Genomic DNA, 14432 nt, shown 5'->3' with positions numbered 1-14432 from the left:
GTAGATGGAGAGAAGGACACAATGGAGGAATGTAGATGGAGAGAAGGACACAATGGAGGAATGTAGATGGAGAGAAGGACACAATGAAGGAATGTAGATGGAGAGAAGGACACAATGAAGGAATGTAGATGGAGAGAAGGACACAATGGAGGAATGTAGATGGAGAGAAGGACACAATGAAGGAGTGTAGATGGAGAGAAGGACACAATGGAGGGATGTAGATGGAGAGAAGGACACAATGGAGGAATGGAGATGGAGAGAAGGACACAATGGAGGAATGTAGATGGAGAGAAGGACACAATGGAGGAATGGAGATGGAGAGAAGGACACAATGGAGGAATGGAGATGGAGAGAAGGACACAATGGAGGAATGTAGATGGAGAGAAGGACACAATGGAGGAATGTAGATGGAGAGAAGGACAAATTGGAGGAATGTAGATGGAGAGAAGGACACAATGGAGGAATGTAGATGGAGAGAAGGACACAATGGAGGAATGGAGATGGAGAGAAGGACACAATGGAGGAATGGAGATGGAGAGAAGGACACAATGGAGGATTGTAGATGGAGAGAACGACACAATGGAGGAATGGAGTTGGAGAGAAGGACACAATGGAGGAATGTAGATGGAGAGAAGGACACAATGGAGGAATGTAGATGGAGAGAAGGACACAATGGAGGAATGTAGATGGAGCGAAGGACACAATGATGGAATGTAGATGGAGAGAAGGACACAATGGAGGAATGTAGATGGAGAGGAGGACACAATGGAGGAGTGTAGATGGAGAGAAGGACACAATGGAGGAATGTAGATGGAGAGAAGGACACAATGGAGGAATGTAGATGGAGAGAAGGACACAATGGAGGAGTGTAGATGGAGAGAAGGACACAATGGAGGAATGTCGATGGAGAGAAGGACACAATGAAGGAGTGTAGATGGAGAGAATGACACAATGAAGGAATGGAGATGGAGAGAAGGACACAATGGAGGAATGTAGATGGAGAGAACGACACAATGGAGGAATGTAGATGGAGAGAAGGACACAATGAAGGAATGTGGATGGAGAGAAGGACACAATGAAGGAATGTAGATGGAGAGAAGGACACAATGAAGGAATGTAGATGGAGAGAAGGACACAATGGAGGAATGTAGATGGAGAGAAGGACACAATGAAGGAATGTAGATGGAGAGAAGGACACAATGCAGGAATGTAGATGGAGAGAAGGACACAATGGAGGAGTGTAGATGGAGAGAAGGACACAATGAAGGAATGTAGATGGAGAGAAGGACACAATGGAGGAATGTAGATGGAGAGAAGGACACTATGGAGGAATGTAGATGGAGAGAAGGACACAATGGAGGAATGTAGATGGAGAGAAGGACACAATGGAGGAATGTAGATGGAGAGAAGGACACAATGGAGGAATGTAGATGGAGAGAAGGACACAATGGAGGAATGTAGATGGAGAGAAGGACACAATGAAGGAATGTAGATGGAGAGAAGGACACAATGGAGGAATGGAGATGGAGAGAAGGACACAATGGAGGAGTGTAGATGGAGAGAAGGACACAATGGAGGAATGTAGATGGAGAGAAGGACACAATGGAGGAATGGAGATGGAGAGAAGGACACAATGGAGGAGTGTAGATGGAGAGAAGGACACAATGGAGGAATGGAGATGGAGAGAAGGACACAATGGAGGAGTGTAGATGGAGAGAAGGACACAATGGAGGAGTATAGATGGAGAGAAGGACACAATGGAGCAATGTAGATGGAGAGAAGGACACAATGGAGGAATGGAGATGGAGAGAAGGACACAATGGAGGAGTGTAGATGGAGAGAAGGACACAATGGAGGAATGTAGATGGAGAGAAGGACAAAATGGAGGAATGGAGATGGAGAGAAGGACACAATGGAGGAGTGTAGATGGAGAGAAGGACACAATGGAGGAATGTAGATGGAGAGAAGGACACAATGGAGGAATGGAGATGGAGAGAAGGACACAATGGAGGAATGTAGATGGAGAGAAGGGCACAATGAAGGAATGCAGATGGAGAGAAGGACACAATGGAGGAGTGTAGATGGAGAGAAGGACACAATGGAGGAATGTAGATGGAGAGAAGGACACAATGGAGGAGTGTAGATGGAGAGAAGGACAAAATGGAGGAATGTAGATGGAGAGAAGGACACAATGGAGGAGTGTAGATGGAGAGAAGGACACAATGGAGGAATGTAGATGGAGAGAAGGACACAATGGAGGAATGTAGATGGAGAGAAGGACACAATGGAGGAATGTAGATGGAGAGAAGGACACAATGGAGGAATGTAGATGGAGAGAAGGACACAATGAAGGAATGTAGCTGGAGAGAAGGACACAATGAAGGAATGTAGACGGAGAGAAGGACACAATGGAGGAATGTAAATGGAGAGAACGACACAGTGGAGGAATGTAGATGGAGAGAAGGACAAAATGAAGGAATGTAGACGGAGAGAAGTACACAATGGAGGAGTGTAGATGGAGAGAAGGACACAATGGAGGACTGTAGATGGAGAGAAGGACACAATGGAGGAATGTAGATGGAGAGAAGGACACAATGAAGGAATGTAGATGGAGAGAAGGACACAATGGAGAAATGTAGATGGAGAGAAGGACACAATGGAGGAATGTAGATGGAGAGAAGGACACAATGGAGGAATGTAAATGGAGAGAAGGACACAATGGAGGAATGTAGATGGAGAGAAGGACACAATGGAGGAATGTAGATGGAGAGAAGGACACAATGAAGGAGTGTAGATGGAGAGAAGGACACAATGGAGGAATGCAGATGGAGAGAAGGACACAATGAAGGAATGTAGATGGAGAGAAGGACACAATGGAGGAATGTAGATGGAGAGAAGGACACAATGAAGGAGTGTAGATGCAGAGAAGGACACAATGGAGGAATGTAGATGGAGAGAAGGACACAATGAAGGAGTGTAGATGGAGAGAAGGACACAATGAAGGAGTGTAGATGGAGAGAAGGACACAATGGAGGAGTGTAGATGGAGAGAAGGACACAATGGAGGAATGTAGATGGAGAGAAGGACACAATGGAGGAATGTAGATGGGGAGAAGGACACAATGAAGGAATGTAGATGGAGAGAAGGACACAATGGAGGAATGTAGATGGAGACAAGGACACAATGGAGGAATGTAGATGGAGAGAAGGACACAATGGAGGAATGTAGATGGAGAGAAGGACACAATGGAGGAATGTAGATGGAGAGAAGGACACAATGGAGGAATGTAGATGGGGAGAAGGACACAATGAAGGAGTGTAGATGGAGAGAAGGACACAATGGAGGAATGCAGATGGAGAGAAGGACACAATGAAGGAATGTAGATGGAGAGAAGGACACAATGGAGGAATGTAGATGGAGAGAAGGGCACAATGAAGGAGTGTAGATGGAGAGAAGGACACAATGGAGGAATGTAGATGGAGAGAAGGACACAACGAAGGAGTGTAGATGGAGAGAAGGACACAATGAAGGAGTGTAGATGGAGAGAAGGACACAATGGAGGAGTGTAGATGGAGAGAAGGACACAATGAAGGAATGTAGATGGAGAGAAGGACACAATGAAGGAGTGCAGATGGAGCGAAGGACACAATGAAGGAATGTAGATGGAGACAAGGACACAATGGAGGAATGTAGATGGAGAGAAGGACACAATGGAGGAATGTAGATGGAGAGAAGGACACAATGGAGGAATGTAGATGGAGAGAAGGACACAATGGAGGAATGTAGATGGGGTGAAGGACACAATGAAGGAGTGTAGATGGAGAGAAGGACACAATGGAGGAATGCAGATGGAGAGAAGGACACAATGAAGGAATGTAGATGGAGAGAAGGACACAATGGAGGAATGTAGATGGAGAGAAGGGCACAATGAAGGAGTGTAGATGGAGAGAAGGACACAATGGAGGAATGTAGATGGAGAGAAGGACACAATGAAGGAGTGTAGATGGAGAGAAGGACACAATGAAGGAGTGTAGATGGAGAGAAGGACACAATGGAGGAGTGTAGATGGAGAGAAGGACACAATGAAGGAATGTAGATGGAGAGAAGGACACAATGAAGGAGTGCAGATGGAGCGAAGGACACAATGAAGGAATGTAGATGGAGAGAAGGACACAATGAAGGAATGTAGATGGAGAGAAGGACACAATGGAGGAATGTAGATGGAGAGAAGGACACAATGGAGGAATGTAGATGGAGAGAAGGACACAATGGAGGAATGTAGATGGGGAGAAGGACACAATGAAGGAGTGTAGATGGAGAGAAGGACACAATGGAGGAATGCAGATGGAGAGAAGGACACAATGGAGGAATGTAGATGGAGACAAGGACACAATGGAGGAATGTAGATGGAGAGAAGGACACAATGGAGGAATGTAGATGGAGAGAAGGACACAATGGAGGAATGTAGATGGAGAGAAGGACACAATGGAGGAATGTAGATGGGGAGAAGGACACAATGAAGGAGTGTAGATGGAGAGAAGGACACAATGGAGGAATGCAGATGGAGAGAAGGACACAATGGAGGAATGCAGATGGAGAGAAGGACACAATGAAGGAATGTAGATGGAGAGAAGGACACAATGGAGGAATGTAGATGGAGACAAGGACACAATGGAGGAATGTAGATGGAGAGAAGGACACAATGGAGGAATGTAGATGGAGAGAAGGACACAATGGAGGAATGTAGATGGAGAGAAGGACACAATGGAGGAATGTAGATGGGGAGAAGGACACAATGAAGGAGTGTAGATGGAGAGAAGGACACAATGGAGGAATGCAGATGGAGAGAAGGACACAATGAAGGAATGTAGATGGAGAGAAGGACACAATGGAGGAATGTAGATGGAGAGAAGGGCACAATGAAGGAGTGTAGATGGAGAGAAGGACACAATGGAGGAATGTAGATGGAGAGAAGGACACAATGAAGGAGTGTAGTTGGAGAGAAGGACACAATGAAGGAGTGTAGATGGAGAGAAGGACACAATGGAGGAGTGTAGATGGAGAGAAGGACACAATGAAGGAATGTAGATGGAGAGAAGGACACAATGAAGGAGTGCAGATGGAGCGAAGGACACAATGAAGGAATGTAGATGGAGAGAAGGACACAATGAAGGAATGCAGATGGAGAGAAGGACACAATGGAGGAATGGAGATGGAGAGAAGGACACAATGGAGGAGTGTAGATGGAGAGAAGGACACAATGGAGGAATGTAGATGGAGAGAAGGACACAATGGAGGAATGGAGATGGAGAGAAGGACACAATGGAGGAATGTAGATGGAGAGAAGGACACAATGGAGGAATGCAGATGGAGAGAAGGACACAATGGAGGAGTGTAGATGGAGAGAAGGACACAATGGAGGAGTGTAGATGGAGAGAAGGACACAATGGAGGAATGTAGATGGAGAGAAGGACACAATGGCGGAATGGAGATGCAGAGAAGGACACAATGGAGGAATGTAGATGGAGAGAAGGACACAATGGAGGAATGTAGATGGAGAGAAGGACACAATGAAGGAGTGTAGATGGAGAGAAGGACACAATGGAGGAATGTGGATGGAGAGAAGGACACAATGGAGGAGTGTAGATGGAGAGAAGGACACAATGAAGGAATGTAGATGGAGAGAAGGACACAATGAAGGAGTGTAGATGGAGAGAAGGACACAATGAAGGAGTGCAGATGGAGAGAAGGACACAATGGAGGAGTGTAGATGGAGAGAAGGACACAATGAAGGAATGTAGATGGAGAGAAGGACACAATGAAGGAGTGTAGATGGAGAGAAGGACACAATGAAGGAATGTAGATGGAGAGAAGGACACAATGGAGGAATGTAGATGGAGAGAAGGACACAATGAAGGAATGTAGATGGAGAGAAGGACACAATGGAGGAATGGAGATGGAGAGAAGGACACAATGGAGGAGTGTAGATGGAGAGAAGGACACAATGGAGGAATGTAGATGGAGAGAAGGACACAATGGAGGAATGGAGATGGAGAGAAGGACACAATGGAGGAGTGTAGATGGAGAGAAGGACACAATGGAGGAATGGAGATGGAGAGAAGGACACAATGGAGGAATGTAGATGGAGAGAAGGACACAATGGAGGAATGTAGATGGAGAGAAGGACACAATGGGGGAATGTAGATGGAGAGAAGGACACAATGGAGGAATGTAGACGGAGAGAAGGACACAATGAAGGAATGTAGATGGAGAGAAGGACACAATGAAGGAGTGTAGATGGAGAGAAGGACACAATGGAGGAATGTAGATGGAGAGAAGGACACAATGGAGGAATGTAGATGGAGAGAAGGACACAATGGAGGAGTGTAGATGGAGAGAAGGACACAATGGAGGAATGTAGACGGAGAGAAGGACACAATGAAGGAATGTGGATGGAGAGAAGGGCACAATGGAGGAATGTAGATGGAGAGAAGGACACAATGGAGGAATGTGGATGGAGAGAAGGACACAATGAAGGAATGTAGATGGAGAGAAGGACACAATGAAGGAATGTAGATGGAGAGAAGGACACAATGCAGGAATGTAGATGGAGAGAAGGACACAATGGAGGAATGTGGATGGAGAGAAGGACACAATGGAGGAATGTAGATGGAGAGAAGGACACAATGAAGGAATGCAGACGGAGAGAAGGACACAATGAAGGAATGTAGAGGGAGAGAAGGACACAATGGAGGAATGTAGATGGAGAGAAGGACACAATGGAGGAATGGAGATGGAGAGAAGGACACAATGGAGGAATGTAAATGGAGAGAAGGACACAATGGAGGAATGTAGATGGAGAGAAGGACACAATGAAGGAGTGTAGATGGAGAGAAGGACACAATGGAGGAATGTGGATGGAGAGAAGGACACAATGGAGGAGTGTAGATGGAGAGAAGGACACAATGGAGGAATGTAGATGGAGAGAAGGACACAATGGAGGAATGTAGATGGAGAGAAGGACACAATGGAGGAATGTAGATGGAGAGAAGGACACAATGGAGGAATGTAGATGGAGAGAAGGACACAATGAAGGAGTGTAGATGGAGAGAAGGACACAATGGAGGAATGTAGATGGAGAGAAGGACACAATGAAGGAATGTAGATGGAGAAAAGGACACAATGGAGGAATGTAGATGGAGAGAAGGACACAATGGAGGAATGTAGACGGAGAGAAGGACACAATGGAGAAATGTAGACGGAGAGAAGGACACAATGGAGGAATGTAGATGGAGAGAAGGACACAATGAAGGAATGTAGATGGAGAGAAGGACACAATGGAGGAATGTAGACGGAAAGAATGACACAATGGAGGAATGTAGATGGAGAGAAGGACACAATGGAGGAATGTAGACGGAGAGAAGGACACAATGGAGGAATGTAGATGGAGAGAAGGACACAATGGAGGAATGTAGATGGAGAGAAGGACACAATGGAGGAATGTAGATGGAGAGAAGGACACAATGGAGGAGTGTAGATGGAGAGAAGGACACAATGGAGGAATGTAGATTGAGAGAAGGACACAATGAAGGAATGTAGATGGAGAGAAGGACACAATAGAGGAATGTAGACGGAGAGAATGACACAATGAAGGAGTATAGATGGAGAGAAGGACACAATGAAGGAATGTAGATGGAGAGAAGGACACAATGAAGGAATGTAGATGGAGAGAAGGACACAATGAAGGAATGTAGATGGAGAGAAGGACACAATGGAGGAATGTAGATGGAGAGAAGGACACAATGAAGGAATGTAGATGGAGAGAAGGACACAATGAAGGAATGTAGATGGAGAGAAGGACACAATGGAGGAATGTAGATGGAGAGAAGGACACAATGAAGGAATGTAGATGGAGAGAAGGACACAATGGAGGAATGTAGATGGAGAGAAGGACACAATGAAGGAATGTAGAGGGAGAGAAGGACACAATGGAGGAATGTAGATGGAGAGAAGGACACAATGGAGGAATGTAGATGGAGAGAAGGACACAATGAAGGAATGTAGATGGAGAGAAGGACACAATGAAGGAATGTAGATGGAGAGAAGGACACAATGAAGGAATGTAGATGGAGAGAAGGACACAATGAACGAATGTAGATGGAGAGAAGGACACAATGGAGGAATGTAGATGGAGAGAAGGACACAATGGAGGAATGTAGACGGAGAGAAGGACACAATGAAGGAATGTAGATGGAGAGAAGGACACAATGGAGGAGTGTAGATGGAGAGAAGGACACAATGAAGGAATGTAGATGGAGAGAAGGACACAATGGAGGACTGCAGATGGAGAGAAGGACACAATGGAGGAGTGTAGATGGAGAGAAGGACACAATGGAGGAATGTAGATGGAGAGAAGGACACAATGGAGGAGTGTAGATGGAGAGAAGGACACAATGAAGGAGTGTAGATGGAGAGAAGGACACAATGGAGGAGTGTAGACGGAGAGAAGGACACAATGGAGGAGTGTAGATGGAGAGAAGGACACAATGGAGGAATGTAGATGGAGAGAAGGACACAATGGAGGAGTGTAGATGGAGAGAAGGACACAATGAAGGAGTGTAGACGGAGAGAAGGACACAATGAAGGAGTGTAGATGGAGAGAAGGACACAATGGAGGAATGTAGACGGAGAGACGGACACAATGAAGGAATATAGATGGAGAGAAGGACACAATGGAGGAATGTAGATGGAGAGAAGGACACAATGGAGGAATGTAGATGGAGAGAAGGACACAATGGAGTAATGTAGATGGAGAGAAGGACACAATGGAGGAATGTAGACGGAGAGACGGACACAAGGATGTTATTCACACATTGCTGAATTGCTTTTCCAGTTGAGAGGAGCTGGACATTAGCTCACCTCCGACTGGTTTTGGAGTGGAAATTCCCAGCTCTTTTAGCACAATTCTGATCGTCAGGACCTCCGTGTAATAGACACGAGTGTGCAGGGCCTGAAAGGACTCCAGCAGTCTATGATCACGTTTGAATCCGATATATTTTACACCTGAATAAATTATACTGATAACTCGAAATGCATACCTGTTTATTTTATTAGAATCCATCTGAAAGTTGAAGGATCCATCGATGATATCCCTTCCTTTATAATCACAGCTGTAGTACAGAATAAATCCTCTGAATATTAAGGTGTTCTGGCACACAGTAGCATCTTACAGATGAACAAGAACATTAGATAACCGTGTTATAAATTGGATTGACTGGACAGCGTTACAATTGTTAGATTACGGTGCTTGGAATGTTATAGGCTGTGAGGTTGGTGACGAGAACACGTACTGTCAGATGGGTAGAGAAACCAGTCCCGTGATCCTCATAGTTACAGATTTACAGCACAGAAACAGGCCATTCAGCCCAACTGCTCCGTGCCGGTGTTTCTGCTCCACACGAGCCTCCTCCTACCCTCGTCATCTCACCCCATCACCATATCCTTCTATTCCTTTCTCCCTCATGTGTTTATCCAGCTTCACCTTAAATGCATCTATACTATTCACCTGAACCACTCCATGTGGTAGCGAGTTCCACATTCTCACCACACTCTGGGTAAAGAAGTTTCTCCTGAATTCCCCATTGGATTTATTAATGACTGTCTTATATTGATGGCCCCTAGTTCTGGTCTCCCCCACAAGTGGAAACATCTTCTCTACGTCTACCCTATCAAACCCTTCATAATCTTAAAAACTTCTCTCAGGCCACCCCCCAGTCTTCTCTTTTCTAGGGATGGGAGCCCCAGCCTGTTCTATCAGCTATTCATGGACCTGGTTTAGATTTACAGCATTAATCCGTCCTTTGAGTCTGAGGGTGAGGGGAATCTGTATATCGTCCAAATGACCATTTCCAGATCACAGTTTAGCAGAGTATACCTCACACTACACTGCTCACACTCTCACTACACTGCTCACACTAACACTACACTGCTCACATTCACAGTACACTGCTCACATTCACAGTACACTGCTCACACTACACTGCTCACACTACACTGCTCACACTCACACTACACTGCTCACACTCTCACTACACTGCTCACACTAACACTACACTGCTCACATTCACAGTACACTGCTCACATTCACAGTACACTGCTCACACTACACTGCTCACACTCACACTACACTGCTCACACTACACTGCTCACACTCACACTACACTGCTCAGACTACACTGCTCACACTCACACTACACTGCTCACACTCACACTACACTGCTCAGACTACACTGCTCACACTCACACTACACTGCTCACACTCACAGTACACTGCTCACACTACACTGCTCACACTTACTCTACACTGCTCAGACTACACTGCTCACACTCACACTACACTGCTCACACACACTACACTGCTCACACTAACACTACACTGTTTACACTCACACTGCTCACACTACACTGCTCACACTCATACTACACTGCTCACATTCACACTACACTGCTCACACTCACACTACACTGCTCACACTCACACTACACTGCTCACATTCACAGTACACTGCTCACACTACACTGCTCACACTCACTCTACACTGCTCAGACTACACTGCTCACACTCATTCTACACTGCTCACACTACACGGCTCACACTCACACTACACTGCTCACACTCACTGCTCACACTACACTGCTCACACTCACACTACACTGCTCACACTCACACTGCTCACACTCACACTGCCCATACTCACACTACACGGCTCACACTCACACTACACTGCTCACACTACACTGTTCACACTCACACTGCTCACACTACACTGCTCACACTACACTGCTCACACTCACACTACACTGCACACACTCACACTACACTGCTCAGACTACACTGCTCACACTACACTGCACACACTCACACTACACTGCTCAGACTACACTGCTCACACTCACACTACACTGCTCACACTCACACTACACTGCTCACATTCACAGTACACTGCTCACACTACACTGCTCACACTTACTCTACACTGCTCAGACTACACTGCTCACACTCACACTACACTGCTCACACTCACACTACACTGCTCACACTAACACTACACTGTTTACACTCACACTGCTCACACTACACTGCTCACACTCACACTACACTGCTCACATTCACACTACACTGCTCACACTCACACTACACTGCTCACACTCACACTACACTGCTCACATTCACAGTACACTGCTCACACTACACTGCTCACACACTCTACACTGCTCAGACTACACTGCTCACACTACACGGCTCACACTCACACTACACGGCTCACACTCACACTACACTGCTCACACTCACTGCTCACACTACACTGCTCACACTCACACTACACTGCTCACACTCACACTGCTCACTCTCACGCTGCTCACACTCACACTACATGGCTCACACTCACACTACACTGCTCACACTACACTGTTCACACTCACACTGCTCACACTACACTGCTCACACTACACTGCTCACGCTCACACTACACTGCTCACACTACACTGCTCACACTACACTGCACACACTCACACTACACTGCTCACACTACACTGCTCACACTCACACTACACTGCACACACTCACACTACACTGCACACACTCACACTACACTGCTCACACTACACTGTACACACTCACACTGCACTGCTCACACTACACTGCACACACTCACACTACACTGCTCACACTACACTGCTCACACTACACTGCTCACACTCACACTACACTGCACACACTCACACTACACTGCTCACACTCACACTACACTGCTCACACTACACTGCACACACTCACACTGCACTGCTCACACTACACTGCTCACACTCACACTACACTGCTCACACTCACACTACACTGCTCGCACTACACTGCTCACACTCACACTGCTCACACTACACTGCTCACACTACACTGCTCACACTCACACTACACTGCACACACTCACACTACACTGCTCACACTACACTGCACACACTCACACTGCACTGCTCACACTACACTGCACACACTCACACTACACTGCTCACACTACACTGCTCACACTACACTGCTCACACTCACACTACACTGCTCACACTATACTACTCACACTACACTGCTCACACTCACACTGTTCACACTCACACTACACTGCTCACACTACACTACTCACACTACACTGCTCACACTCACACTACACTGCACACACTCACACTACACTGCTCACACTCACACTACACTGCACACACTCACACTACACTGCTCACACTACACTGCACACACTCACACTACACTGCTCACACTACACTGCTCACACTCACACTACACTGCACACACTCACACTACACTGCTCACACTCACACTACACTGCTCACACTCACACGACACTGCTCACACTACACTGCTCACACTACACTGCTCACACTCACACTGCTCACTCACACTACGCTGCTCACACTACACTGCTCACACTCACACTACACTGCTCACACTCACACTACACTGCTCACACTACACTGTTCACACTCACACTGCTCACACTACACTGCTCACACTACACTGCTCACACTCACACTACACTGCTCACACTCACACTGCTCACACTCACACTGCTCACACCACACTGCTCACACTCACACTACACTGCTCACACTACACTGCCCGCACTCACACTACACTGCTCACACTACACTGCTCACACTCACACTACACTGCTCACACTACATTACTCACACTACACTGCTCACACTCACACTTCTCACTCACACTACACTGCTCACACTCACACTACACTGCTCACACTACACTGCTCACACTGACTCTACACTGCTCACACTACACGGCTCACACTCACACTCCACTGCTCCATCAAGCGCTTCAAGGTCATGTATCAAATTGGTTAGATAGAAACGTAGGAACAGGAGGAGGCCATTCAGCCTCTCAAGCCTGTTCTGCCATTCAATGGGATCATGACTGATTTGCGACCTAACTCAATCTACCCGCCTTTGTCCCATATCCTTTAATACCTTTGGCTAACAAAAATCTATCAATCTCAGATTTAAAATTAACAATTGACCCAGCATCATCTGCCGTTTGCTTAAAACCTACCTCTTTGACCAAGGTCACCTGTCCCAATATCTCCTTATGTGGCTCGGTGTCAAATTTTGTTCGATAATCGCTCCTGTGAAGCGCCTTGGGACGTTTTACTATGTTAAAGGTGCAATATAAATGCAAGTTGTTGTTGCATCTTCCAATCTTCAATTCTAACTAATTCCCTCTCAAAAAGGCGACACTCTTCCTCTTTTCAGTCTCCTCCTCCTCTTTTCAGTCTCCTCATCCTCTCTTCAGTCTCCTCCTCCTCTCTTCAGTCTCCTCCTCCTCTCTTCATTCTCCTCCTCCTCTCCTCAGTCTCCTCCTCTCCTCAGTCTCCTCCTCCTCTCTTCAGTCTCCTCCTCTCTTCAGTCTCCTCCTCCTCTCCTCAGTCTCCTCCTCCTCTCTTCAGTCACCTCCTCCTCTCTTCAGTCTCCTCCTCTCTTCAGTCTCCTCCTCCTCTCCTCAGTCTCCTCCTCCTCTCTTCAGTCTCCTCCTCCTCTCTTCATTCTCCTCCTCCTCTCTTCAGTCTCCTCCTCTCTTCAGTCTCCTCCTCCTCTCTTCAGTCTCCTCCTCCTCTCCTCAGTCTCCTCCTCCTCTCCTCAGTCTCCTCCTCCTCTCTTCAGTCTCCTCCTCTCGTCAGTCTCCTCCTCCTCTCTTCAGTTTCCTCCTCCTCTCCTCAGTCTCCTCCTCCTCTCCTCAGTCTCCTCCTCCTCTCTTCAGTCTCCTCCTCTCTTCAGTCTCCTCCTCCTCTCCTCAGTCTCCTCCTCCTCTCTTCAGTCTCCTCCTCCTCTCTTCAGTCTCCTCCTCTCTTCAGGCTCCTCCTCCTCTCCTCAGTATCCTCCTCTCCTCAGTCTCCTCCTCCGCTCCTCAGTCTCCTCCTCCTCTCCTCAGTCTCCTCCTCCTCTCCTCAGTCTCCTCCTACTCTCTTCAGTCTCCTCCTCTCCTCAGTATCCTCCTCTCCTCAGTCTCCTCGTCCTCTCCTCAGTCTCCTCCTCCTCTCCTCAGTCTCCTCCTCCTCTCTTCAGTCTCCTCCTCCTCTCCTCAGTCTCCTCCTCTCTTCAGTCTCCTCCTCTCCTCAGTCTCCTCCTCCTCTCCTCAGTCTCCTCCTCCTCTCCTCAGTCTCCTCCTCTCCTCAGTCTCCTCCTCCCCTCAATCTCCTCCTCCTCTCCTCAGTCTCCTCCTCCTCTCCTCAGTCTCCTCCTCTCCTGAGTCTCCTCCTCCTCTCCTCAGTCTCCTCCTCCTCTCTTCAGTCTCCTCCTCTCGTCAGTCTCCTCCTCCTCTCTTCAGTTTCCTCCTCCTCTCCTCAGTCTCCTCC

General features: G+C 47.0%; 1 protein-coding gene across 1 annotated transcript in view; it reads right to left on the bottom strand.

Moving 5' to 3' along the window:
* Nucleotides 1–14432, bottom strand: part of LOC147102281 (uncharacterized) — a 70785-nt gene that overhangs the window by 23699 nt on the left and 32654 nt on the right. Inside the window, exon 5 of the mRNA XM_085965111.1 lies at nt 9099–9170. Coding sequence (XP_085821237.1) covers nt 9099–9170 — 72 coding nt within the window. The remainder of the gene's footprint in view (nt 1–9098; nt 9171–14432) is intronic.

The sequence above is a fragment of the Somniosus microcephalus genome, chromosome 22 (genome assembly GCF_052327205.1).
Source record: "Somniosus microcephalus isolate GS21.2 chromosome 22, FLI_Smic_1.0, whole genome shotgun sequence".
Lineage (NCBI taxonomy): Eukaryota > Metazoa > Chordata > Chondrichthyes > Squaliformes > Somniosidae > Somniosus > Somniosus microcephalus.
This window is presented reverse-complemented; position numbering and strand designations above follow the sequence as displayed.